Source organism: Abramis brama, assembly GCF_963993115.1.
Source record: "Abramis brama genome assembly, chromosome: 2".
NCBI classification, from domain to species: Eukaryota; Metazoa; Chordata; class Actinopteri; order Cypriniformes; family Leuciscidae; genus Abramis; species Abramis brama.
This window is the reverse complement of record NC_139964.1, coordinates 63,076,939-63,101,362: the sequence shown is the minus strand read 5'-3', so window position 1 is coordinate 63,101,362 and position 24,424 is coordinate 63,076,939. Positions and strand designations below refer to the sequence as shown.

Here is a 24,424-nt window from a genome sequence, read left to right as displayed (position 1 = left end):
AATAGTTTCTCAAAGATTCCATCAAGGGTTTATTTGCATTTATTGACATGTTTTGTTTTTTGCAAGGTTTACTTTAGAATCTCATTCCAAAAGAATTTGATTTGAGTGAAATTTTATAAATACAATTTATGAGTTTTGCAATATCAAAAATGTGTATTTAACAGTAGTGAATACTGTTGACAGTAAAACATTGACAACATAGTCAAATGCAACAAATAACATTCTATACAAGCAGACACTTCTGAATGAAGGGATAGTCAAAAATTTTGCAAATTAACATACAGTATCAATCTAAAAACAGTGCTGACTCTAAATAATCAATGAGCCATGTGGGGCAAAAAAGATGATCAAATTTAGACTTGGAATTTGCTACCCCAGTGGTGCTCTAACATTCTTATAAAACAGTGCTTTTCTCCCCTACTTCCGTATGTCTCACGTTTGCCTATTTCAATTAATAAAGGTTAAAACCGGTTAAAAATATTAGGAAGGTAGTTTTTTTGTAAATTGCCCTATCAATTCATAAAGGCTAAAATCCTTTAAAAATAATGTTTTAGTCTTTTGGCAATTTAATTGAACTAGAAATCTCTATAAAAAAAAACCTCTTCACGTAATAACAAGGAAAGTGTTCTTTCCCGTTGCAGTTTTGGTATAAAGTAGACTGTATTAAACGACTACAAAGCGGAATTTGTATTAATTATTAACCACACTAGCAAACACAAGTAAAAGCCAATCAAATTCCTCAACGTAACAGCAGCCAAAGGCTGTGAATGATGCATCACAACAGACATTGTGTAAAGCAGCAGCTGAACAGATGTGGTAACAAACAGGGAGGCTTTAAGGCAGTATGTGTTTAGTATGTTCTCTTATGTCCTACGTGAAATATTGTATAATGGGGGCAAGAGGTAAAGGGTCATGGGCAGTTCTGTCAGAAAAGTTTCACTCTCGGGTTTTGGGATTGGCTACAGCATCTGCAAGAAGCTCAGGTCGGAGACATTCGATGGGGCATTGAATGTTCTGGAAGAACAAAGGGAAATATGTTATACAATGAAAACCAGAACTATTTATATGCATACATTCAAATGTGTACTATGAACCTTGGCAATGCATTGCAGTGTTCATTGTACATTTACCAAAAATATAACGGGTACATTCCCAGCTTGAAAAACTAAAGATATTTTGTGTGGCCATTTGAAATGTTTGAATGAAGGCAGATACCCACCACTTGTTGGCCGGTGTTTAAGCGGACAGGTTTCAGCAGCTGGGAGGTTATCTCAGCACCAGGCTTTCTGCAATTCTCACAGCGCCAACCCTAAGAGCAACATGTACACAATGCATTTCACCAGACTCAAGCATATAAATGTGAAACACCCTCTTTGAAGTCTCCTTTCTCTTTGAAGGACCTTTTCTACTTGTTTTTAAATTTACTTTATAAGTTGTCCATGCATATGGATGTGAATTAAATAGTTCATACCTGCTGTCCTCCATAGCATGTGCAAGTGCAGATTGCCCCCAAGTATTCCTTCTGCCACTGGTTTCCGACCTGGTACATCTTTCCGTCATCGTAACATATGGACTCATCTATAACGAAATGTAAGAAATTTTGATTCCACTGCTTGGAACTGAAGAAACTTGACTATACAGAAGAAGAAGGACTTACGTGGTTCACACTTGAACTCTCCTTTACCATTGCCAAGGCAACTGCAGCTCATCAAGTGACCGTTTTCTGCCCGTCGCTCCCACTTTTCACCAATGCGGTAGTTGTTTCCACTGTCGTGACACCATTCTGTGTAAAAGCAGGCATTCAGAGTGCATACGCTCTTGATAGGATTGCCTTCAGGATAAAATCCACCATTTGACCTTCAGGTGTGAAGTTACTCACTGGAAGAGTCGCATCTGAAATGTCCACTTCCCAGGCCAAGACATCTGCACCAGAGTTTGAAGCCAGTTTCGGACATGCGCTCCCATTCCTCTCCAACATCATGGTAAGTGGCCGTGAAGGTGTCATAACATGAGTCCTTGCTGGATGAAACATCTCCTGTTACTGTTGATTTTATAGGGAACAAAATAAAGAAACATTTAAGGCATAAGCATCATAAGCATGTGCATTTTTAAACTTTCATCAATGTTCATAGATCCTTTCTCGACCTGTGTTTCCAGCGGTGACAATTTCCTCCAAGATCTTGTGTTTGAGGGCTCCTTTCAAGGCCTCCACCATGACATTATAAGAGGCACCAGAGGTGAGACCAATCAGGGTGGCACTTGTGGACGTTCCTGGGACACGCAACTGCAAAACAAGAAAAGGTCAACCTTAAGAGCAAAGGTAAAGTGATAAAGAAATTCGATAACTTATCCTGTACATCCTTTCTTTACCTGGAACATCTTCTCATCTTGATGGGTAATGGGCTGACAAGACACCAGATAGCCAGTACTCTGCTGGTAGGGCTGCCATGAGATGGTGGTCTGGGTCTGGGCCTCTTGCGGTCTTCCTGTCTTGTCCTCTGAAAAACCAAAAGGATGGCCATCGCCTGGCTTCTCACTAACCTGAATAATCTGAGGTACACGAACCCCATCGGGTCCCACCTTAGGGATGTATACTAGGGTCTCCCCAACTTGAGGCACATAAGGCTGTGGTCGGGGTTGGTTAGGTTGAGAGACTGGTTGACGATGTTGAGGCTGGATGCCTCTTTTGGGTTGATTGGGCTGATTATCGAATTCTGTGTACTCCAAGTGCTGCCCGTGTGCATCAGGTGATTCATGCCCAGTGGGACCCACTACATAAACTCTGTTGTCAGGTTCAGGCACATCCAGCTTGTCTGGGCCGCCACGGTGAGGCAGGCTAGGCAGATCAGAAGTCAGCTCTGGGCGGGAAAAAGGTGTTAAAAGCAAAGCAGCAGGTAAAGAGGCAGCCAGAGTTGCATCTACAGTCCAGTAAGGCATTGAAAGTCGAGTCAAGTAATGACAGTACTTGCTGACATAACTTTAAAGGGGGGGTGGGTCCAAGTATTTTCTCAAACCAATGTTTTGCAATTAAACAGTGAGGAGGAAGTGCATGATATGATTATACCAACCAGTTGAGAGTCTAAATATCAAAACAAAGATACTTTGCATCACATTTGGATTGGATATGGTGTAAGGCTAAGAAAATTCAGTCGAAAGAATACACTTCTCCTCAGAGTGAAAATATTGGCGAAAGTGAGATAAAATATTCAGTATGGACCAGCCCTTTAAACTCTGATCAAGGTTTTTGATCATAGTAGTCCACTGAGAGAACATTTTGCTTGAATCAACAAGGTAGTGATAAGCTAGCAAGTGTGTCAATTAAGCAACATTAAATGCAATTTTTCCTTCATTTTGCATTTCAGTTCTAAATGGCATTTCACCATTAAAAAGCTAAGCAATGCAACTAAGAAAAACTATGGCTTAGCCAAGTATCTTTTACTAGTAAAAGGCAAGCGAGTGCAATATCAAAGCTTTTATAAAATACAGTGTTGGCTAGTTTAACAAAATGTGTTCCATTCGGCAACAAAGCATAATGGAGTACACCTCATGTATCAATATGTGGATTATCAATTTACATTTATTCATTAAGCAGATGTTTTTATCCTTACAAATGAGGAAAATCAATGTTTTTATTTGAGCAAACACTTACGAGTTGTGGCTGTGCCAACCAGTGGTGCACTTCTCTGGGTATTCATTAGGGCAATGATCTTAATGATGTATTCGGTGCCTGGTTTCAGACCTGTATTTAAAATATCACAATATGGTCACATTTTGACATTTGTTTTCTAACATCTATGTATAACACTTGGGTGTAAGGTGATGCAGTCTGGGTCTTACCAGTGATGGTGGCATAGTTCTGACCAGCGGTAGGACGTGGTTTAAGCGCAAGAGGCGGACCACCTGATTCTTCATAAGTGATGTAATATCCTGTAATTTGTGTTGGAGGGGGTTGCCAAGTAAACGAGATGGAATTGGGGGTCAGAGAGGTGAACTGAAGGTTGGTAGGAGACTGAACAGGTGACTGAACAGCTGGCCGAGCTGTGATGATATAAAGTTCATAAAGGTCATTATGGGAAATGTCAATCAATTTATTCTGAGACTTCATGCATTAGCATTAATACAGTGTATTACTCTTCCCACATGGGCAAATTTGCTTAGTTGTACCTGTGGTTACAGTCATTGTGAATGGAGGGCTTCGACTATTTCCGTTCAGTGTGTACATGCTGACCATATACGTGACACCTGGCTGCAAACCTGAAGTATGAATTAAAATTATTTCATTAAACAGCAATACTCCAAAACATGGTAAAAGAAGTTCTGAAACCATTCTTCATTTATTCTAAACCAATCAGGATGCAACATTAAAAAATTGACCATGTTAACGCTATCGATTTTGGACAATACCATAATGGTAATATCATGGTATTCTTTGAAGTAATTTACCAAAGAAGTTCATAATTCCAGGTTTAGTTTACTCATTGAGCTGACAGTGGTTAACCATCAATGTTGAAACTGATGGCCTATAAGGTGTTACTTGGATTATGTACATTAGCTTACCAGTGACAACGTAGGTTAGTGTGTCAGCAGGAATAGTTTGTCTGAAGGTGGGGTATCCTCCATTTTTGGGTGTGGCTTCAATATAGAAACCTGTCATTGGCTCATTATTGACGCGCCATGTAAGAGTGAATGAGGTGTCTTTCACATCAGTGATACGGACTCGGCGAGGAGGGGTTATATCTGTGGAGCCAAAGAGATTATAGCTTCCATTTAATACATGATACTAATACTAAAAATCACTCTACTATAATCCATATTATGGGAAACCCACTTACTGTCTGAAGTGGTGCATTCTCCAGTGAGAGGAGGACTACTGTCTGAACCCCTCAGTGCATAGACATGTACATCATAAGCGGTGGCCACCTGGAAGTAAACAGCAGATATTTAAGAATAAGATGGAATAGTCATCATGATTGGTTAAACATGGCAAATGCTTTGACTCATTTTCTTATGACTTCTTTGGAACAAAAACATTGAAATGCAACAACCAAATGTGTCAAACATTGTATATATTTATTACCTGTTTATTGGAATAATTGATTCTTTTATTTGAACATTGTCCCTGGCAATAAATCACTCTGCTGCTTTTACTTGTGACTTTACTTGTTACTTGTGTGTTACCAAAAGATTAATGTATTTGTAAAGTGTGAGAAGGTAGACATATTACCATAAGCCCGGGCACTAAGACTTGTGTAGAGTCAGGCGAAACATTCATTTCTTTGGGTTTGGGATACTGGTTCTTTGGGGAGACCACCACACGGTAGCCAGAAAGTCTGCCACTGGGTGCCTGCCATGCCACAATAAAGGAAGATGGACTGATGTCGAGGAACTGGATATTGGTTGGAGCAGGAACAGCTGAGAAAGGTGAAAGGACAAAAATCAGGAAAGATCCCCCATAACACTCAACCCCATTAACTTACTAGCTTAAAAATCTAAGCTGAATTACAATATGACATACCAGTCTCCTCATGGGTAGTGTGCTGAATAGCCTCAAGGGTACGGTCTGGGTAACGTCCTTTCATGGGAATGACTTTAACATTATACTTGGTTCCTGGGCGCAGACCCTGGAGAACCACACTGTTATCACGACCACTTAGGGCTGGTTGGTACTCTCGTTCTCCCTCCTCTGGACTAGAGTACAGAACCCTGTAAGAGGTCACTCCTGGAACCCGTGGAACATTCCATGTCACAAGCATGGATGTGGAGCCCACATCAGAGAAGGTCAGGTCTCTTGGATGCTGCAAATCGGCTAGAGATTTGGAAGGAAAGCGTTAAGGGAGTATTGTATAGGGTGGTTTAGCATAGTTTCTAGAGCTCAGCACTATTAACTGAAAGTATGCTGGTTTAAATCCCACAAGAAACAAGCCATGAACCATTGACCCCTTGAGCAAGACACTTATCTTCAGGTTGTTCCAGTAGACAAGTTAGACCTGAACTATGATTTCAAATGTTAAAAAGTTCAATAAGTTAAAAGATATAAAAAACACAAACCTGTTGTAGCTTTCTGGACCACTGGGGTGCTCTCTCCTTCCCGGCTGAGAGCAATCACATTAATTGTATACTCCAATGTGGGTACCAAGCCAGTGATGGTCATTTCAGTACGCTCTAAAAAGGCAGAAACAGAATAGTTATTATACCAATTTCAAGTACTGAACTAATTCTTCTAAGTCAGATTTAAGGTCATGAGAAGGAATAAAAATTGCTAAAAGTTTAAAGAGCGAGAGATGTCTCACCAGGGCCGACCAGCTCAGAGAATGTAGGACCTTGCCCACCCTTGGGCGTCCCTGTTACTCTATACCCTGTGATGGGACCTGTAGCTGGGCTCCAGCGGACAGTCAAGGTATTGTCTTGAATATCAGTAACATCTAAATCTGATGGGGATGGAACACCTGAGAATGGAGAAAAATAAAGACAATACAGTCACAAGAAAGTTGTGGTAAGCTAATGGTCAGAAACTGTAAGAGATACAAATGACTTGTGCATGAGCACTTACTTCCACCTGCAGTCCTGTGTGTGATGATGACTGGTGTGCTGGAGGCTGGGCTGTCACCTCTGCCTGTCACGGCATACAGCGTGATGGTGTAATCTGTGTCCGGCTTCAGGCCCTGGATGATAGCAGTGGACTGTGTTCCTGGAACAGTGAACTCTCTGGGTGCATCTCTTTCCCCTGGGAGTCAATGAGAAGGAATCAACTGCGTTTACAAGTTCAAGTAAACTTGCAGCAACAGAACACAACACCACAAACACACTTTAAACCATTTGTCATACCTGTTTCTCCATGTGTGATCTTATAGTAGCGTACAGTGACTGCAGGGGCATCCCAGGAGATGGTGATGCTACTGGGAGTGGAGGACGTCACAGCCAGGTCAGTGGGAGCGTCAGAGACTACAGGAAGAAACAAGAGTCACATCAATCTACCTCACAAAGATTAACCAAAAAAATGATTAATTTCTAACTTCTCACCAGTTGCTTGCGTTCCAGTAAGTGGTAGACTCTCTGTATTGCCGCTGACAGCATAAATATAGACATTGTACTCTGTCTCGGGGGCCAGGTTCCCCAGTGTGAAGTAATTTCTTGTCGGGGAAAGTCTCTCATCTTTAGGGCGCCCATCCCTTGTTGGCTGATAGCGTAGGCGGTAACCCGTAATGACGGCACGTGGGGCTATCCAGTGCACGGTAAATGAGTTGGTGGAGACTTCAGAGAAGTCCAGATTTGTCGGGGAGTCCAGTTCTGTATGAATGAGGAGAAAGAAATTAAGTGGAAGAACTAACGGACTTGTGGTAAGTGGTAAGAAACCTAATCACTGAATACCATTTCTTATTTCCAAATACATACTTGTTTTCTGAATACCAGTTACAGGTTCACTCTCTTTGTCACCATAGACGCACACTACTTTCACCAGATACTCTGTATTTGGCAGCAAGTCTGAATCGGAAAAAAAAATCAGAATCAGCGGGTGAAACGTGTTTGGACTGTGAGATGCACATGGAATCTTGTGATTTGTTTCCCTAAGGGTGAAATAAAGAAAGCATTAGTAAACTCTTACTCTGAAGGATGAAGCTATTGGTGCCACCTCCTACGTTGACTTCCTGGGTGTCATCATCGTTGTTTGTGGGATGGTAGCGGATGACAAAACGACTAATTTCTGATGGCTGAACAGAAGGTGCGGTCCATGACACATGCATGGAGTCTGAGCCCACCTCAGGAAAGTGCAGGTTTGTGGGGGCTAGAACAGCTAATCAAGAGGACATTGAGAGAGAATAAAGTCATAAACTAAGTAAAAGGTTTGTCAGCATAGATTGAAATGTGTATGCTAAAAAAACATTTAAATTAATATTATATTTGCTAAAAAAAATGCTATTTAACCTTTTCTCATTAACATGAAACAGGAATACAATGAAGACAAACAAAAAGATTCCCCACCTAGTGAATGCAAATGCAAAGATATTCCTAGAATTCCTAGATTATTGATTCAAAAAGGTACATTGAGTTTGGGAAATAGCAAATTGCTAACAATCTTGGTTAGCGAGGAAATAATGAAATTAAGTGGTCTGTGCAAATTATGTTTGGGGGAAGAGGGTCTCGTCCTCTCTCTTTACGTCCATATTCTCCATTCCTTTCCTACTTCTTTTACTCCCACCCTCCGAAATGTAATAAACCTATGTGGGATAATTCACCGGTTTGGGTTTGCTGTGTGATCACTGAGGGCACGCTCTCCGCCTCATCTGTAATGGTGGACACACTGATTTCATAATTGATGCCTGGCTCCAGTCCATGAATAGTGTAATAGTTGACAGAGGAGTTCACCATGTCCTCTAAAATAGGAAAACTCTGGCCGGCTGTAACAACTGTTATATGGTATCCAGTAACCGCTGGGTAATTTAGTGGGGTCCATCTAATTCCGATTGTGGTATCCGTGAAATCAACAAAACTGAGATCACCCACCTTGGGCACATCTTTAATCGGTTTAGAAAGTTGCATTCATTGGGAAGGGAGAGAGAAGACAAGACACACAGAAGCAATGACATTGAATAATTAAGACAAGTAGCAAATTATTGTTCTAATGCCATCAATGCTAACAAATGCTGATATCTAATTAATAATCAGAAGACATGCACACAATAATGATAAAATAAACAGGCTTTTGATTTGAATTAGTCATACTATAAAAAAAAATTGTCAAGCTCCAACTTTTCTAGCAACTATAAAATGCAATAGATATTTTCTAACATTTATAACCATAATTGAAACAGCCATGCTTGTTGAGAATTACACAATTATTTTCATGATGCACAAACAGATTAAACGATGTCAAGGAATTGCATTACTGGATTTTCTTAGTAATTAATAGCTCTATATTAAAAGCAACAGTCTTTGTGAATCTGTACAGGGTATGTGTGATGCATCTAATAGAATCTGCAGCATTTAACAAGAGCAGCAGGATTATCTGGTGCAGTGGACATAGTTCAGGGTCACCCCAGACTGATCTTTTGGGTGAATACTGGCAGCAGGTTGGAGCCCTGTGAGGAGTAAGCCATTAGTTATCACCATTGTGGCTTTGAGCACTAAAAATTGACCAATGGTGGTTTGGCTTCCACATAACATATATAACATGCTGTCTGGTGAGATGTGCTTGTTGTTCCTATTCAGTGTTTGTTATTGCTTGCATTAAAAGCAGCAAATGGCAAGCATATACGCCAAACTGCTGTCAATGTGAACACCTCTTTACACCTCTGGCTGGGTGTCTTGAGAGGGTGAATTTATAAATCTACAGGTCCATGATAATCAGGTGATTCTCTGGATCAGTCATGGTGGTTTTGATCCAGCATAGCATGGCTTGAACTTACCTTTAATTATCTTATTACTATACTGTTCACAATAAATGAGGTCTTACCTGGCGTAATGGTGGTTGAGACAGGCTCACTCTCTAGGTGGTTTTTAACAGTGTAGACACTGACATTGTATTCAACTCCAGGACTCAGGTTGTCAAGAGTACATGAGGTTTCTTGCGCTTGAACAATCTCCTCTAGAGTAGTTCCACGCTGCCCATTGGTTGGTGTGCACGTCACCCTATAGCCAGTTATATCTGAGAGGATAAAGGGGATATTTCAAGTATAACAAATAGAAATGGACACTTACGAAATAGCATTGTGAAGGTACTATGGTTGAGAGGCGGTAATACCATCTGATTACCATATTCATAGGGTTAGGTTAATTATGTATATAGGTTCTCTAAAGAACACCAATGTGTTGTTCAATAAACTATGGTTTATATATATAGATATAGTTGGTAATACATTGAATAACGGGATAAAAATATATGCTTACAGACAGTGTGTAGAGTTTAACATGTACAAAAAACAGAAAGAGTTAGAATTAAACGCACTAAATGTAATAATAAACACGACAAACAGATGAAAGATAAATAAACAGACAAAGAATAGTGGGAGCAAAGGACCATTCCCAAGGAGAAGTAATGGGATAAAATTAAACCTAAATATTTGCAACTAGTCACATACACACACAGCCTACACAGATGGCCAAGGTCTAATAGCATGCTTCAAAGAAAGGGTGAACAAGGATAAGAAGTGGATGTACAGTCAATATTTACCCGGACTGTTGGTTCTGCTCCATCTGACATTGAGGTTACCAGTGACAGGGTTAGACACCACATTCAGGTCAGTTGGTGGGGATAGGGCTATTGTGGCAGAGCAAAGAGGAATGAAGTTCAACATTAGAAAATATACCTACTACTTTAAGCCCTACAATACAGGCTGAAAGTCTCTTGAATAACATTTAATTTAATCCCTGTCAGAGGTCTAGTAATAAACCAACATGCGCGTTTTTGCTCTCTAACATTTAGAGCTTTTGGACAAAGTAGGATTGACTTGAATTAGACTTATCAGTAACTTACATGTCACAACTTTATTTGTGATAGGGTTGCCATGCTTTCGGCCATTGAACAGGGGCTGCAAGCTGTAGGTATACTCCAATCCCGGAGTCAGACCGGAAAAGTAAATAGTGCCATCCCCAGAGGTCACATCTCTGGGAGCCTCACCACCTTGGCTGGGCCTCACAGACATCTGAGAGAAGGACACATATTAAGACTATCTTAAGACAGGAAGTCAAAGTTGAAACATCACAGGGAAATACATAAGGGTTTTTTTTTTCTGGAAATGTTTTACACAACAAAATGCTAATGAGAAAACCAGCAAATTGTAAACAAAGTGTTTATACCCTGTATTTGTATCGCGGTATAGGGGTCCAGGTAATAATGATGGCCGTGTCGGTGACATCAGTGGTGAATCGAGGAGCGCTACCCGTTGGCTGAGCTGGAGAACAAAAGCAAAAGAGAGGATAATTAAAATGAACACTCCTTGGAGGGCACTATTACCTCAGGAGAAAAGGTTACGCACATGTTCTGAAGGCATCAGTGACTCCTTCGCTGAGCGTGTTCCCTTGCTCTGAGTGCAGAGTGACTCTGTACTCTGTATCAGGCTGAAGGTCGCTGAGCTTGTATTGAGACTCGTGTCCAGGGATCCTCAGCTGTTTGGGGCTGGAGCTGCCGATGCTGACGAATAGACGATAACCTGTGACCTGAGCTCTGGGGACAGACCAGATGACCAGAGCGCTGTCGTCAGTGATATCAGTGAAGCGCAGGTCAGTAGGGACATCAGGCTCTGAGGGAGGAGAATGTTGAATTGATGTTTACATAGGCAATGTAATGAAATCTATGACCTAGATGGTATGTATGACATACTCATAACTATAAACAGATTTAGCAACTTTTGTTAGTTGCACTTTAGATCATGAACAGCTCAAAGACAAATGTATGAATGTCACTTACTCGTAGATTTCTCCCCAACCAAAGGTTCGCTCTCCACTCCTCCGTTGACTGCATAAATATGGAAGCGGTAGAGTGTGCCAGGGTGTAAGTGTGTGAGCTCGGCGTAAGCATTTCGCGTCACAGGAAGCTGAAGGGGTCTCTGGGCTCGGCCGTCTGTGCTTACAGGCGCAAAGGTCACGCGGTATCCTGAGACCTCATTAGGAGGACCAGTCCAGGTGATGGTGATCTTGACATCGGTAACTTCATAAAACTGCAGGTCTGTGGGAGCTTGGACCTCCTCTGTTAATGAGGTGGAAAGCAAAATGGCAATATTTCAGTGCTCTACTACAAGGAAAGGTATGAATAATCAGTAATGTAAACACGAGTGATTTGGGCAAGCTAGGATTAGGAGTCTGTTCAAATCCTAACCATAAGTATAACCATAAATATTTATTTCATCGGGAATGTCTATATCCCCTACTGAAAAATTACTCCTGCTTAGTTTTGCTTAAGAACAGCATGACTATGCTGGTCCACCAGCTAGACCAGCATAAACCAACCTGGACCTCATGTTGTTTTTTGCTGGATTATTCAGCAAGGTAATCAACAGATGCTTTTTGGAGTTCAAAAAAAGTAAAAGAGTTCTCTATTGGCTTCAAAAGAAAAACAAGATGATCACACAAGGAAGAAAAGACTTTTCACAGTTCTCATAAGAATGTGTGTTTTTGGTAAAAAGACGTCAACTGGCAAGACAAGAACAGAAAGACACTCAAAACTTCCCAGTCCATGCTTATAAAGTTGTTTTGGCTGAGCACTAAATCTCCCAGCTCAGGCATTTGTTATAGTCAGCTCTCAGCGTGAGGAGGCAGAGAACTGGCAGACATCTTTACACGTGAGTGAGAAACTTGAGCACTTTCACTAGCTTAGGGAAATTGAGTAAATAAAGTTGTTTGAACTAAAATGCATACATAAAATACTAGGAGTGTGTGGGTGTAAAACATTTTGACACAATCAGAGGTAAGAATACAGATGTTGAACTAACTGAATATAAGAGGGGCAGCAGAAAGCTATAAAAACAAAAACTGCAACATGTCTCAACATGTCCTCTGTCTCCAAATCATTTCATGTCACTTTCTACTATATCTTGCATTTAAAGAGGATCCCAAAAAAGGATATTCTGAATTCTTACCAGGCTGTTGCTCTCCAGTGGTGCTGAACTGTAGGACCAAAGGTTCACTCTCCATGTTGTCTTCCACTGAGTAAATACTGACATTGTATGACAAGCCAGGTCGAAGGTCACCCAGTTTCACCATTGTTTGAGTCTTAGGGAGGATGAGCTCAGTACTGCTGCCCTCGATTGAGGGTCTGTACACCACACGATAGCCTGCGCAGACACATTACATGAAAAAATTGTTGATGCCTATTCCACATTCATGTACATCAGCAGCAGCAGACATACTAAAAATGCAACTCAAGAATACAATAAATATCTTAATATCTTAATTCACAAATGTTGGTACATAATTGCACTCACCAGTTATAGGTGCTTGGGGTTTGGACCATCTTATCATGATGGACGTATCCCGGACATCTGAGATCTCATGATTGGTTGGAGTGTCAGGTGCTGTTAATAGACGGTTAATTTATTCACCAAGAACTTCATGTGGCAACCCATTCTTAGCATCAAAATTTTAGCAACAAAATCACATCAGAAAATAAACGTTGCTGTTTGCTCTGCAAATGCAACGTGAAAAACACCTAGGCTAAATAAAATAATTTAATTAAATGAATAAGAAAAAGTTAATTTTGAAACCCTGTGCACAGTGATGGTCATCTTACCAGTGGTCTGAGATGTTGACAGGATGCGATTTGTTTCTCCTTCTGGACTGACTTCAAAAACTTGGACCGTGTACCTACGGCCAGGCAGAAGATCTTGGATGTTCACTGATGTTGTTGTTCTTGGGAGGTCTGTGTAATGGGGGAAAAAAAAGAGTAATTAATTAACTAATTAAGTCAATTGTATTTTACAAAGTCACTAGAAAACCTGAGAAATATATTCATCAAGGATGTAATCAGTTTGTTTAAATCCCAGTAATATACAGTTTTTCAACTAGTGGCATGTCTCCAACTATTACTCACCAATCACACGTGGCTGTGCTCCATCCTCTGACAGTTCATATTCCACTCTAAATCCAGACACTGTGTCGGATGCAGATACCCAGGAGATGACGAAGCTGCTGGAGGTGATTTCGGTAACGGACTCTGAGGTGTCCACCTCCGGCTGGAGCTGGGTGGTCTCACCCTCGTCTTCGGTCACTGCAAAAATTGGGAATGATGTTAAATGAAGTTTTTCAAGGTTTCTGAAGAAAAAAAAAGAGAAGAAAAAGAATTGAAGATGATAAAAAGTAAAAAATCTACATACGAGAGCCATACGTAGTGGTGAAGTCAAAGCGAGTGACCTCTCTAGGTCCATAGCGCAGAATGCTGATCAGCTGACCCTCATAGGTCAAACCTGGTTTAAGCCCTGAAATGGTGTGGGAGTTGATGTGGCCAGGAATGGTTGCCTCCTTCCAGGGTGTTTGTGTATTTTTCTGCGAAAGAAAAATGTTACACACTGAAAAAAATATTTAGTTAAAAAAAGAACAGATTTATACATTTACAAGGCTATACAAAAACAAGTTAATACTGCGCGAGAGTGTTTCTAATACAACGGCTGAGGGAGTGATGGTAAATTTGACATCTTTCTTTCTTTTGACTGCTGTAATCAAACTATATTTTTTTCTGTTTTGGAAATTTGTGGAAATACTGTAGTGGATTTATTTCTTTTGCAATTTGAACAAATGGAAATGAAAAAAAAATTATTTGCTGCCGTCTACCGTTCACTGCTATAGAAGTTTAAATTGACCTTCTGAGAACCCCAAAAATGTGAAAAGGATGCATTATTCTGCTTTATTTACAGGCCTTGAAACAGCTCTGAAAAATCTTGCAAAATAAATAAATAAATATAAATAATATATATTCCAATATATATATATATATATATATATATATATATATATATATATATATATATATATATATATATATTGTTTTTTAATGTAGTTAGGCCTGCAAAAATAAAATATTGTCCCACTTTAGATAAATTGCTAAAATTCTAGAAAACCTCTTTCTTTTAGTTAAGAAGAACAAAGATAAACAATTTTGCAACTTTCCACTGAAGTCCATGATTCGCTGTGTCAGAGTGAAGAGTAAATGTGTGTTTTTTAGTTCAAGGACTGTGGCTTGTTTGTGTGTGATGAAATCTCATCCTGTACTTTTAGTATAAGCGATCATCCCTTGCCGAGGGAGGTACACAAACATTCTCTGAAGGGACAAAATGTCTCTCGTTCCAGGAATCTGGATAAAAATCGATGCTGTTGGAATCTTCTTTACTGACATAAAACTATATCACAAGAAACATCCAGATCTGAAAATCCTCAATGAGAAAGTACAAAACAAAAAGACTTACGACTCTCCACTTGAGGATGTATTTCGTAATGTGGGCAGACGAGGGAGCGTTCCATTGGATGGGATGGGAATTCGGCTGATTTCCAGTTTCTGTGATGATGACCCGAACAGGAGCTTTTGAGGAGGAGGATAAACAAATAATGATTGTTAACTGACTGATTAGCTAGTTTCATATTATAAAGGCCATTTACTCTGCAGTTGTATTTAATTCACAGAGAAGGAAAGGAAAACAAAGAAGTCTTTGAAAACAGTCTGTTTCACATTAATAATTTGAAAAGAAGTTTGGATAAGACAGTCGAATCATTTGTCTGGCCAGATGTCTGAAAATGGAACAAAATCACCCCAGTTTGTCAAGTGTGGGGCGTTAAACAGTTCAGAGGATGATTGCATGGGTGCGGTGTTAAAAATCACACCTGTCCATAACATTCTGCACCACTTTACCCTTTATTATCCCCAGGCCTTCACAGAATTTGGTTAACAGCTGCATGCAATTCAACGCGGTGAGGTCATTTCGAACAATTCTGATGTCCCCTTCACCTCTGGCAGAAAATACATCAGTCCTTGTGGTGTCAAAACCAAAATTATACTGAAACAGGAATATGGTCACCCAGATATAAATTCACAGTGGCCCTTCAAAAGCACAATCTTCAATATACAATGTTAAAGACAATCATTTACAGATGGTCTAAGTACATAGTGCAGCTGTCCTTTTTTGGTTCTGCGAAGGTCGTAAAAATGCAGCTCACACTTTCCTTGAAAAAACGCCAACTGCTAACAAACCACAACCTGTCTTACATTACTTATTGCTACTCCTACAGGCCATTTGGTTGCAAACAATCACAACTGAACATCAAACCATGGTATTGGAAGCTATAAATGCTGTTTGATTTTGCACAAGTTTGCCATAACCATAGACTAAAATAAAACTCTTAACAGCTGCCAAAACCAAAGATTAAAATAAAAATCTAACGTCGTTCAAAGGCATGATTTTCAATGAATAACGACTAACATTGTACTCAGCACAAAGCTGTCATTTGTCTTCAGAAGATGTGAAATATACAGTAGTGCACAAATCATATGGACTACTTTTATGGTACTTTTGGGAGGTTGAAAGCTCTAGTAACTTAAATGTATCTGTCTCTTTTTTTTGGTTGAAAATAGAAGCCCAGACATTCTGCTAAACATCTTTATTAAAAAAAAAGCCCTTTCTGTCCTATCTGCCCAACTTCAAATGGTTAATGTTTCCCCTGTAGAGAGGTTAGATGGAGGTTGATCTACATCTGCTGAATTTCAAAGAGTTTGTTGGTTGGTAAACGATGGGTGACCTCTCATTTGAGGCTTTTAAAAGAAAAACAAACATGCATAATCAAGTGTTAGTCAAGTTAAAGGAGGGCAATTGCGGGAAAGTGACTGTTGCACAGGCGTGATTCCCGGGTGGGACGGGTGGGACATGCCCCCACTACTTTTTGCAAAAGTTGATTTTGTCCCCACCACTTTTTGAAAGCCACTAAAAAATGGCATGCTTACAACGAATAAAAGAAACAGCATCTCTGATCCATCTTTCTTTTCAATTTAATTCATACATGTTACACAAAATGCATTTGCGCCAACCACACAGGTCTGATTTATGAAACTTGTCACACAAATATCAGGATTTATAAACAATAAATGGTGTTGGGATGTGCACAGCACCCACACACAGTTGTGATCTCTTACCAGTGGACTGTAGAGGCTCACAGGCCAGTTCTCCAATTCCGTTACCATAGCAGGAACATCTATACGGGACGCCTTGGATGACCTTGTTCCAAGTCTGGCCAATCTGGTAGAACACCTTGGTCTCAGGTTCTTGGCACTGGTCTAAAGGCAAAGAAAAAATGGTTTGTGTAAACAAAGAAAGAATAGTCTTTCTTTCATCACAACTCTGACATGTTTACAAAAACTATTGTTTAAACCGAGTCTGTTCGATTTGAATTGAAGGAAACATGACCATTCATGTTGTAAGATACTTTGATTGTATGAAGGGAAGTTCTTACATTTTGAGAAAAAGGTTAGAAAAAGGAAAGAGAACAAAAGGCTGAACATAGCAACGAATGCCTGCTTACCGATGGCATCACATTTCCAGCGACCACGGCCTTGTCCAAAGCATGTGCAGTTCATCATGTAGCCCTGGTCATGACGCTTTTCGAAGGTCTCGTTCACGTCATATGTCTGTTCATTCACAACGCACTGGTCTGAAATAGGCAAGAATAACTTTATGACGACATAGTTTGCATTTATTGTATTTCATGATGTCTTTTATCATGTCCAGAACTACTTTGAAATTACCAGTATATTTGTAAGATAAGTGTATTTCGGAACATCTAATGACCTTTGAGCTGAGTGAAGGAAATGCAGTTCCACTCCCCACGTCCATTGCCCTGGCACGTGCAGCGCATCATGTGACCAAGTGTGTCATGGCGCTTGTCCCACTCGTCACCCACGCGGTACATGACATCATTAACAGTGCAGACTTCCTCATGAGCTGGATTAAAACGAAGAAAGGGAATTTATGATTGCATTGAAAAAACAAATACTTACGACAAGGATGTCTATTCTGAATGCATGTGGTATTTGGTGTTCATTCTGATCTCATTCTCCCTGGAACAAAGCCAGGAACCATGTCTGGTCTGGAGTGGAGCCAGGCTTAAAACCCTGACAGGGGTGGACCCCATAGATCCAGTCAGCGGAGCCACAAATCAGTACTGCATTACATGGTCTTAAAAACTCCAACTGCCTTAATAGCTCTTAAATACAGCTCGAGAACTCATTTGCAGGTCACTGAGTGTCATGGCCCGAGCACATAAATGACCAATTAAGGTCCAAAAAACTATTACTGTCTATAAAACCTGACTTCAGCTGAATGTATTAAAAAGAACCAGTAAATTAAAGAGATAACAACCCACAGTTATACTCCTAATGGCACACTGAGTACATGAAAACTGTAAAAATGTGAGCTTTATGCAGCTATGTGCTCAAATCCTCCAGTATTTGCAGTATACTTAGTTTCAGTGTAAAATTTTATTTCGAAGCTATTAATATATTTCCACTATTAGGAACTATTTCCTCTGTTACCTCTAGAGGCAATAACTTCATATCTTAAATCAATCAAACATTCTCACCAGCCATGGGACAGAATCCATATTTACGCTCTCCATCATAGTCAGTTGTAGTACCACACCACTTCATCCCGTCACGACGGCCTTCAGATGTGCAGTCGGTGTAGTTGCGTCCATTATACTTGAAGGGGAACTGGCACAGAGCGCCATTAGAGTTTCCACCACGGGTCGTCACAAGCTCTGAAAGACCAAAGAAAGGAACAATCAGATAAACCAAGAGGGAAATCTTGACCCATTACTTTACTAGTGAAAAGTCTAGGCCACCATGTTGTATCTGTAACTCTTTGGTCAACCAGCTTTACTAGAAAGACCATGAAATGTGGCTAGGCTGGTCCGAACTAAGTATGGACAAGTATAGACATTTATTCTGGTTTAAGTCGGTCTTTTCTGCAGAGAACATAAAGAAAGAGGCTCTGAGATGCACTTACGGTTCTTTCCGGTACAGAATGAGTACAGGCCATCACTGTCGTAGTTAGAGGTGGTACCGCACCATAGCTGCCCATCAGTTCGGCCCTCAGAAATGCAGGAGTAGTGGGTGTTCCCACTAAAAACAAAGGGGAACACACATGGCTGCCCACCAGAGTTGCCACCATAAACCTGGGACTGTCCATCTGCGTAAATCAAAGAGTGGACAGCATTATTAATGGCACCAGGGGTGTTTCAATCATTAGAAATGTGGGTTCATGTCCTGCCAATATTTAAAAAAAATTATATATTAATCCCCAACTTTTTGAGAGATAATCAGTATGTGTCAAGCCTGCAGTGGTGTAGTCTACGTGATACGCAGGTATACGCCGTATACCCACTAGAAAAGGCCAAGGATTTGCGTATACCCACTTAAAAAAAGCGTGAGGATACGTATCAACTTCGTTTTGTGTCAGAACTTTCACACTTCATTCATAAATTCATCCCGTCTGTGTTTGCGAAGCGACGGATCGAATCGCGGAATCCAGTCACAAATGGAACGTGCTATATAAAGCAGAACGTCACGGAATTTGGCTATTTTTGAATGAATAAATCAAAAGTAGCTGCTGTACAATGAATAAAATCTCGATTTGGACTAGTGTCTATGAATATTAAAGCTAAAAGAGACTGCAATTGTTCTACGCGTCTCTGGGAATGAGCGCTCAGTGTGTGCTCCACTACACACACACACACACACACACACACAGAAGCACGCGTGACTCACGCTCCTGGTGTTTTCAGCGTTTCACTGTATTGAGACATGATGTAAGCTACACATGTGCATTTCATCGCAGAGCTGCTATGAGAGTCACTTGATGAGAATTTCACCATTTCATTTGATAAAACTATCGCCATTCATTCGTTTCATATACACATAGAAACTGAAATGTCTTTATGACAACCTGTCAAAATAAAAGTTCTGTATAACTTGAAGAAATTATAACAGAAATATATTACTATTGCACAGAGTATACAACAGGCCTAATAATAATAATAATAATAATAATAATAATAATAATAATAATAGTTTATTAAAACACACAGAAACTCAAATGTCTACAACCCACCAAAATAAAAGTTCGGTCTAACTCAAATTAATTAGAAAGAAATTGCACAGAAAAGGTATTTTAAAATAATTTTTTTTTCAAAAACACCATTTCTAAAAGTAAATTTGTATTTGTGCCTATAATGTTTTTAAAAAAAATTTGTTGAAAATTGTCAACTGATAAAACCTGTGCTTCAGGGACCATATTCATATAACATCTAAGGCTAAAGGTAGCTCTTAACTGACTGAGTTAGATGGTGATTAACACTAAACAGTAGAAAATTATATTAGAGTATACTCACTACAAAAAACTAGACTACACCACTGTGTCAAGGGGTACAGAATGAGGGTCAGTGGGTTGGCCAAAACAGTGGAACATAGCGCTAGCAATGCCACGGTCACGGGTTCAATTCCCAGGGAATGTACGAACTGGTAAAGGTTGCATGCCAAATACATAAAAGTAAACGTTTTTGCCATTTTATCCATAGAAACAAGAAATGGGTGAAAAAGGACTTGAACCTACATTGGCCCCATGACCTCCAAGTCTCAACAAGGTCGTAAAGTAAACATGCACGTAAAGATTCTAAGACCTGGATAACATACTGGATCGTGTACAAAATATCCCCGGATCCCCGGATTTAAACGTCACCTTGCTCCTCGCAGCTGATTCCTCCTCCAACACAAGTGCACAGCATTTCCTTGCTGCCCTGAGTTCTGATCCAGCTCATGCCACTGGAATAGGACACACCTGAATCGGTTTTACAGCTACCCTCCTCCTCAAGAAGTTCAGACAGGACGTTGACTTGGTTCATCACTTCTGTAACTCTATGAGCCACGGAAGACCCAGAACCTAGTCATAAAGACAACGGAGACAATTTGTTGAAGCTTATGACCAAAAAAAAATGCCTTTTGGGAATTAAAATTCTTTTTATTTTTATTTTTGGGAAGTATGATTCTATGATCCTACAAAAATTCCAACAGATCTTTTTGGTTCTTCTTAGAATCCTACTGGATATTGTGTAATCTTTATCAGATCTCAATTTGTATTGCATTGGAATAATGTTCTGATGCTTGTATCCTATTCATGGAAATCATGTTAGGAACTTTAGAAGTTTAAACACCCTGAAATATTTCCTTTTGATGCTGTATAGAGGCATTTATCCTAATTTGTAGTCATAATGGCCTAATTTTCGGAATTTGGGAACTTTGTGCTTTTAAGATCTAGTTCTGGTTTCATGCTATGCTTCAATCCTTGGAATTCCCATTTGGTCCCAGATTATTTACAACAGAAATTCCAAGAGGTTGCTTTGATTTATGTAATGAACAATTGGTTTGCGACACACTTATGCTACATATCACTTAATGAATATTTGGTCTACAGCTTAACAAATGTTGCACCTTTAATTGTCATCATGTGAACATTAATTCACAAAGCGGGGAAAATTGTAATGAAATAATGCAATTACTCTTCTAAGTCTTTTCCATCCATTAATTAGTACTATCAAACAGCAAATGCTGTACACTTACCAATGTCAGCTGTTGCATGGGAAGTAAGATGTCTGTCACACTTCCATTCTCCACGACCGTTGCCTGTGCAAAGACACTGCAGAGTGTTTCCATTGGAGTCAGTTTTGCTCCAGGTCTCACCAATACGGTATGAGGTTCTGGTGTCCTGGTCATTACAGCGGTCTGGAAAAGACAATGAAACAATGCCAAACATGTAGTCAAGGTGATAAGTGGCATATAACAATGAAAACATCCCTCACATCCATTCATCCCACCCCTTCTCTTCTGATGTTCATGCTTGGAACAAGCTTGTTTAGGAAACACTCCCACACCATCACACTTCAGTAGGTTGTCTTAATTTATGACCCATGATGAAGTGTTTTCCGACACTTTCCAAGCAGAACAGGTGAAAGAAGCCAAGATCTTAATAGTGTTTCTTCACCCAAACCACTTTTCTTTCACTGCAAGACTTCAACTTCAAAGTGCATGCTGTAATTTTCCATGTGCATAAGCCCATCCAGCTACAGGAAGCTTGCAGAGCTCATTGGTAATTATGTAATAAGGGTGTGTCATGTAAATAACTACAAAGTCATGAAAGGAGACATGGGAAAATTGTGTGCTTATGAGAAAAAAACAGGGCCTTGGAAACGAGTAGGCATCTACTGAGCAACAAACACAACAAAGACGTGTTTTTAGAAAGTCCGTCACAAATGGGTTTTTTTGTTTTTTTTACTGAAGTTGATGACAGACTTACTTCTGGAGGTGCAGGTTATGCGGCCGTTGCCCTCCCCCAAACATGTGCAGTCCACTATCATCCAGCCTTGATAGGGTTTTTGCCATGTCTGACCAACCACATATGAAGATCCCTGTGAGTCATCATAGCAACGCTCCGCTGTGAAGATACAGTAAATTTAGCATCTTGTTCTTACCACTCGGGTGTGGCATGCTAGCATGTCAAATTTCCAAAAAGACTCACATGCAGTTTCATCTGTACACTGTATACATAATCAACCAAGCAACAAATAAACAAACCAACTAACAAACAAATAATAATTAAATCCACAGGTCATATACACAACCTTAAATAATTAAATAAATAAAAAAATCAGCATATGCATAACCTTTCAAAGAAATACAAATTTAACTAAATTAAATTTTTTAAATATTTTTAAAAGTATAGTTTTGCCTTAATCCCTTTTTTGGGATATTTATGCAGAATTAATCACTATTAGTCTGCAAACTGTTTGCAAAGACAAATGTACAGGTAAACACTGTCTCACCGACTGGTTTACAGGTCCACTCTCCTTTTCCGTTGCCAAGGCACACACATTCAAGCATGTAGTCTCCAGTGTCGTGGGGTCGTGTCCAGGTGTCCCCGATTCTGTATGAATTACCTCCTTCATGGCAGCGATCTGTACACAAAAAACCCTGATTAGTTTAGTCATGAGAAGAAAAAAAAACCCTGATTAGTTTAGTCATGAGAAAAAAGACTTTATTTTACAGTCTGGTTCCCCAAGTACTGGGTAATAACTAGGTACTAACCCTGAACCTACACCTAAACCTTAACCCATGTAGTTACCCAGTACTTTCTTAGGTAACTGCACTGTAAGTACACATACTGCAAAATAGTGCAACCAAAGAAACACTTTATTGTGAGCATTTTTAATTTACAATTTATACTTTTTTTGTCTTGAACTTACTTGCGATGGTGCAGCTAATTTTGCCTTTGCCGGACCCAATGCAGGTGCAGTCCCATATCATGCTATCCTTCGGTCGCTCGTAGGTCTCTCCGACTCGGTAGGAGCGTGCATTGAATTTGTCATAGCACATCTCCTCGGCTACATGTGCCAAAAAATGAGCATATAAATGATACATCTCTTGATTTACTTCATACTACAAATTTAGATTCATATTAAACACAGAAAATAACCAAACAACTCGTTCAGAACTCACATACGTGCGTAATTGCGCATTATTGCGCACTCGCAAAAAAAAAAAAAAAAAAAAACCGTAGGGAAAAAAAAGACCCTTAATATATCATAGCTCAGAATAAAAGAGTCTGAATAATAAAAACAGTCACCTGCTGGTTTGGATTTACACTTGACCCCTGACTGCCCCTGACAAGTGCAGGTGAGAGTGCTGTCCATGTACGGGCGCTCCCACTCATCGTTCATCCTATAAAATCGACCGTTGTCGTTGCAGCCATCTAAAGTTAAAAAGACAAAATTAGCATATATATTCCTATATATAAAACACCTATGTAGTCAACTTTTACACTGTACAGTCGTCTAATTTATGATAAATGCCCTGAAAAGTTTGTTAGATTGTCTATATTTTTGAAGATATTTTTTTTCTCCATTCAAAATCAAAGAAATAAGCTGACAAACTTACTTTCATGGATGGCTAAACTCCTGGCTTCCTCGTAGACCGGGTCCAGACGGATTTGTTGCTGCGTTTGTCTTTTACTTTTCACTGCAGATTGTGGCATACAGTAGACAGATCCCCCGATGCACAGCAGGAGCAGGAGCTTCTTTACCGAGATACGGGTCATTTTCACCCGTTAAGGAGAACAGTTTTGTGTGTGTGTGTGTGTCTATGTGCAGTATTTTCTGTTGCGCACTGAAGAGGGAGGCACGGAAAGGTTTGCGGAGGTTGAATGTCTTTGCGCGCGCTTGTTTCCAGCTGCCTTCCCAGACTGTGCTGAACCTCCGCCGTCCAGCTGATGTGGGACGAGTGCTCTTTTAAAGGGGGATTTTATCCAGCACAGTGCAGAGAGAGAGAGAGAGAGAGAGAGAGAGAGAGAGAGAGAGAGAGAGAGAGAGAGAGAGAGAGAGAGGTGTGTGTGTTTGGGGGCTTGAGGGGAGGGATCTCTCACCCTCTACAGTCTGTGCTTGCGTCAATGTCGGGAAATCTGGCACTCAAGCATCACCTGCGAAGTCATAAACCGGCAGGTAACTGTCATCTAGAGTTCATATTTATTCAGAGGTGAACAAGTTACATTAACATTCTATATATTTTAGATTATCTATTATATCTTTACATTTAAAAAAAAAAATGTAGGCCTACAATGTAAATCAATGTAGGCCTATCTGTGACCCTGGACCACAAAACTAGTCACTTTTGAAATTGAGATTTATAATAATAAAGCTGAATAAATAGGCTTTCCACACAGGGTCACATTGTCTATCTATCTATCTATCTATCTATCTATCTATCTATCTATCTATCTATCTATCTATCTATCTATCTATCTATCTATCTATCTATCTATCTATCTATCTATCTATCTAGGCTACACATGTAACAAATGTGCTATCTTTTCCCTTATGTTTTTAATTTGCTTAGCTTAAGATTTATCCTCCA

At 39.9% G+C, this 24,424-nt stretch overlaps 1 protein-coding gene across 2 annotated transcripts; it reads right to left on the bottom strand.

Annotated features, from left to right (window-relative positions):
- Positions 1-2: 2 nt before the first annotated feature.
- fn1b (fibronectin 1b) lies at positions 3-23,792 on the bottom strand. Of its 2 annotated transcripts, none has more exons than XM_084100589.1 (45): positions 23,453-23,792; positions 23,142-23,267; positions 22,762-22,899; positions 22,342-22,473; positions 21,816-21,953; positions 21,083-21,244; positions 20,205-20,405; positions 18,474-18,656; positions 18,049-18,225; positions 17,259-17,411; positions 16,993-17,121; positions 16,607-16,747; positions 14,892-15,004; positions 13,806-13,974; positions 13,523-13,699; positions 13,223-13,351; positions 12,918-13,007; positions 12,573-12,767; positions 11,405-11,683; positions 10,974-11,237; positions 10,795-10,889; positions 10,472-10,640; positions 10,169-10,255; positions 9,452-9,643; positions 7,604-7,792; positions 7,393-7,482; positions 7,021-7,287; positions 6,826-6,942; positions 6,551-6,724; positions 6,291-6,446; positions 6,049-6,162; positions 5,516-5,806; positions 5,225-5,412; positions 4,833-4,920; positions 4,558-4,737; positions 4,165-4,254; positions 3,838-4,038; positions 3,650-3,739; positions 2,371-2,858; positions 2,146-2,284; positions 1,880-2,041; positions 1,658-1,783; positions 1,472-1,578; positions 1,220-1,309; positions 3-1,014 (listed from the first exon to the last, which is right to left on the bottom strand). In XM_084100589.1, the coding sequence occupies exons 1-45, from the start codon at positions 23,610-23,612 to the stop codon at positions 937-939; spliced, it is 7,224 nt and encodes a 2,407-aa protein (XP_083956715.1). In that variant the 5' UTR covers positions 23,613-23,792; the 3' UTR covers positions 3-936. The 2 variants fall into 2 exon arrangements, with proteins under 2 accessions (XP_083956715.1, XP_083956716.1); XM_084100590.1 differs by having other exon boundaries at positions 2,371-2,498.
- Between the last annotated feature and the right edge of the window lie 632 nt (positions 23,793-24,424).

What these genes read in the sequence shown, in the direction of transcription:
- fn1b (XM_084100589.1), bottom strand. Translation starts at nt 23,612, where the DNA reads ATGACCCGTATCTCGGTAAAGAAGCTCCTGCTCCTGCTGTGCATCGGG. An exon ending in CACCACTACGTATGGCTCTC is followed by an intron (nt 13,700 to 13,805) that starts GTATGTAGATTT and finishes CAATTTTTGCAG; the next exon opens with TGACCGAAGACGAGGGTGAG. An exon ending in AGAATGCACCACTTCAGACA is followed by an intron (nt 4,738 to 4,832) that starts GTAAGTGGGTTT and finishes TTGGCTCCACAG; the next exon opens with ATATAACCCCTCCTCGCCGA.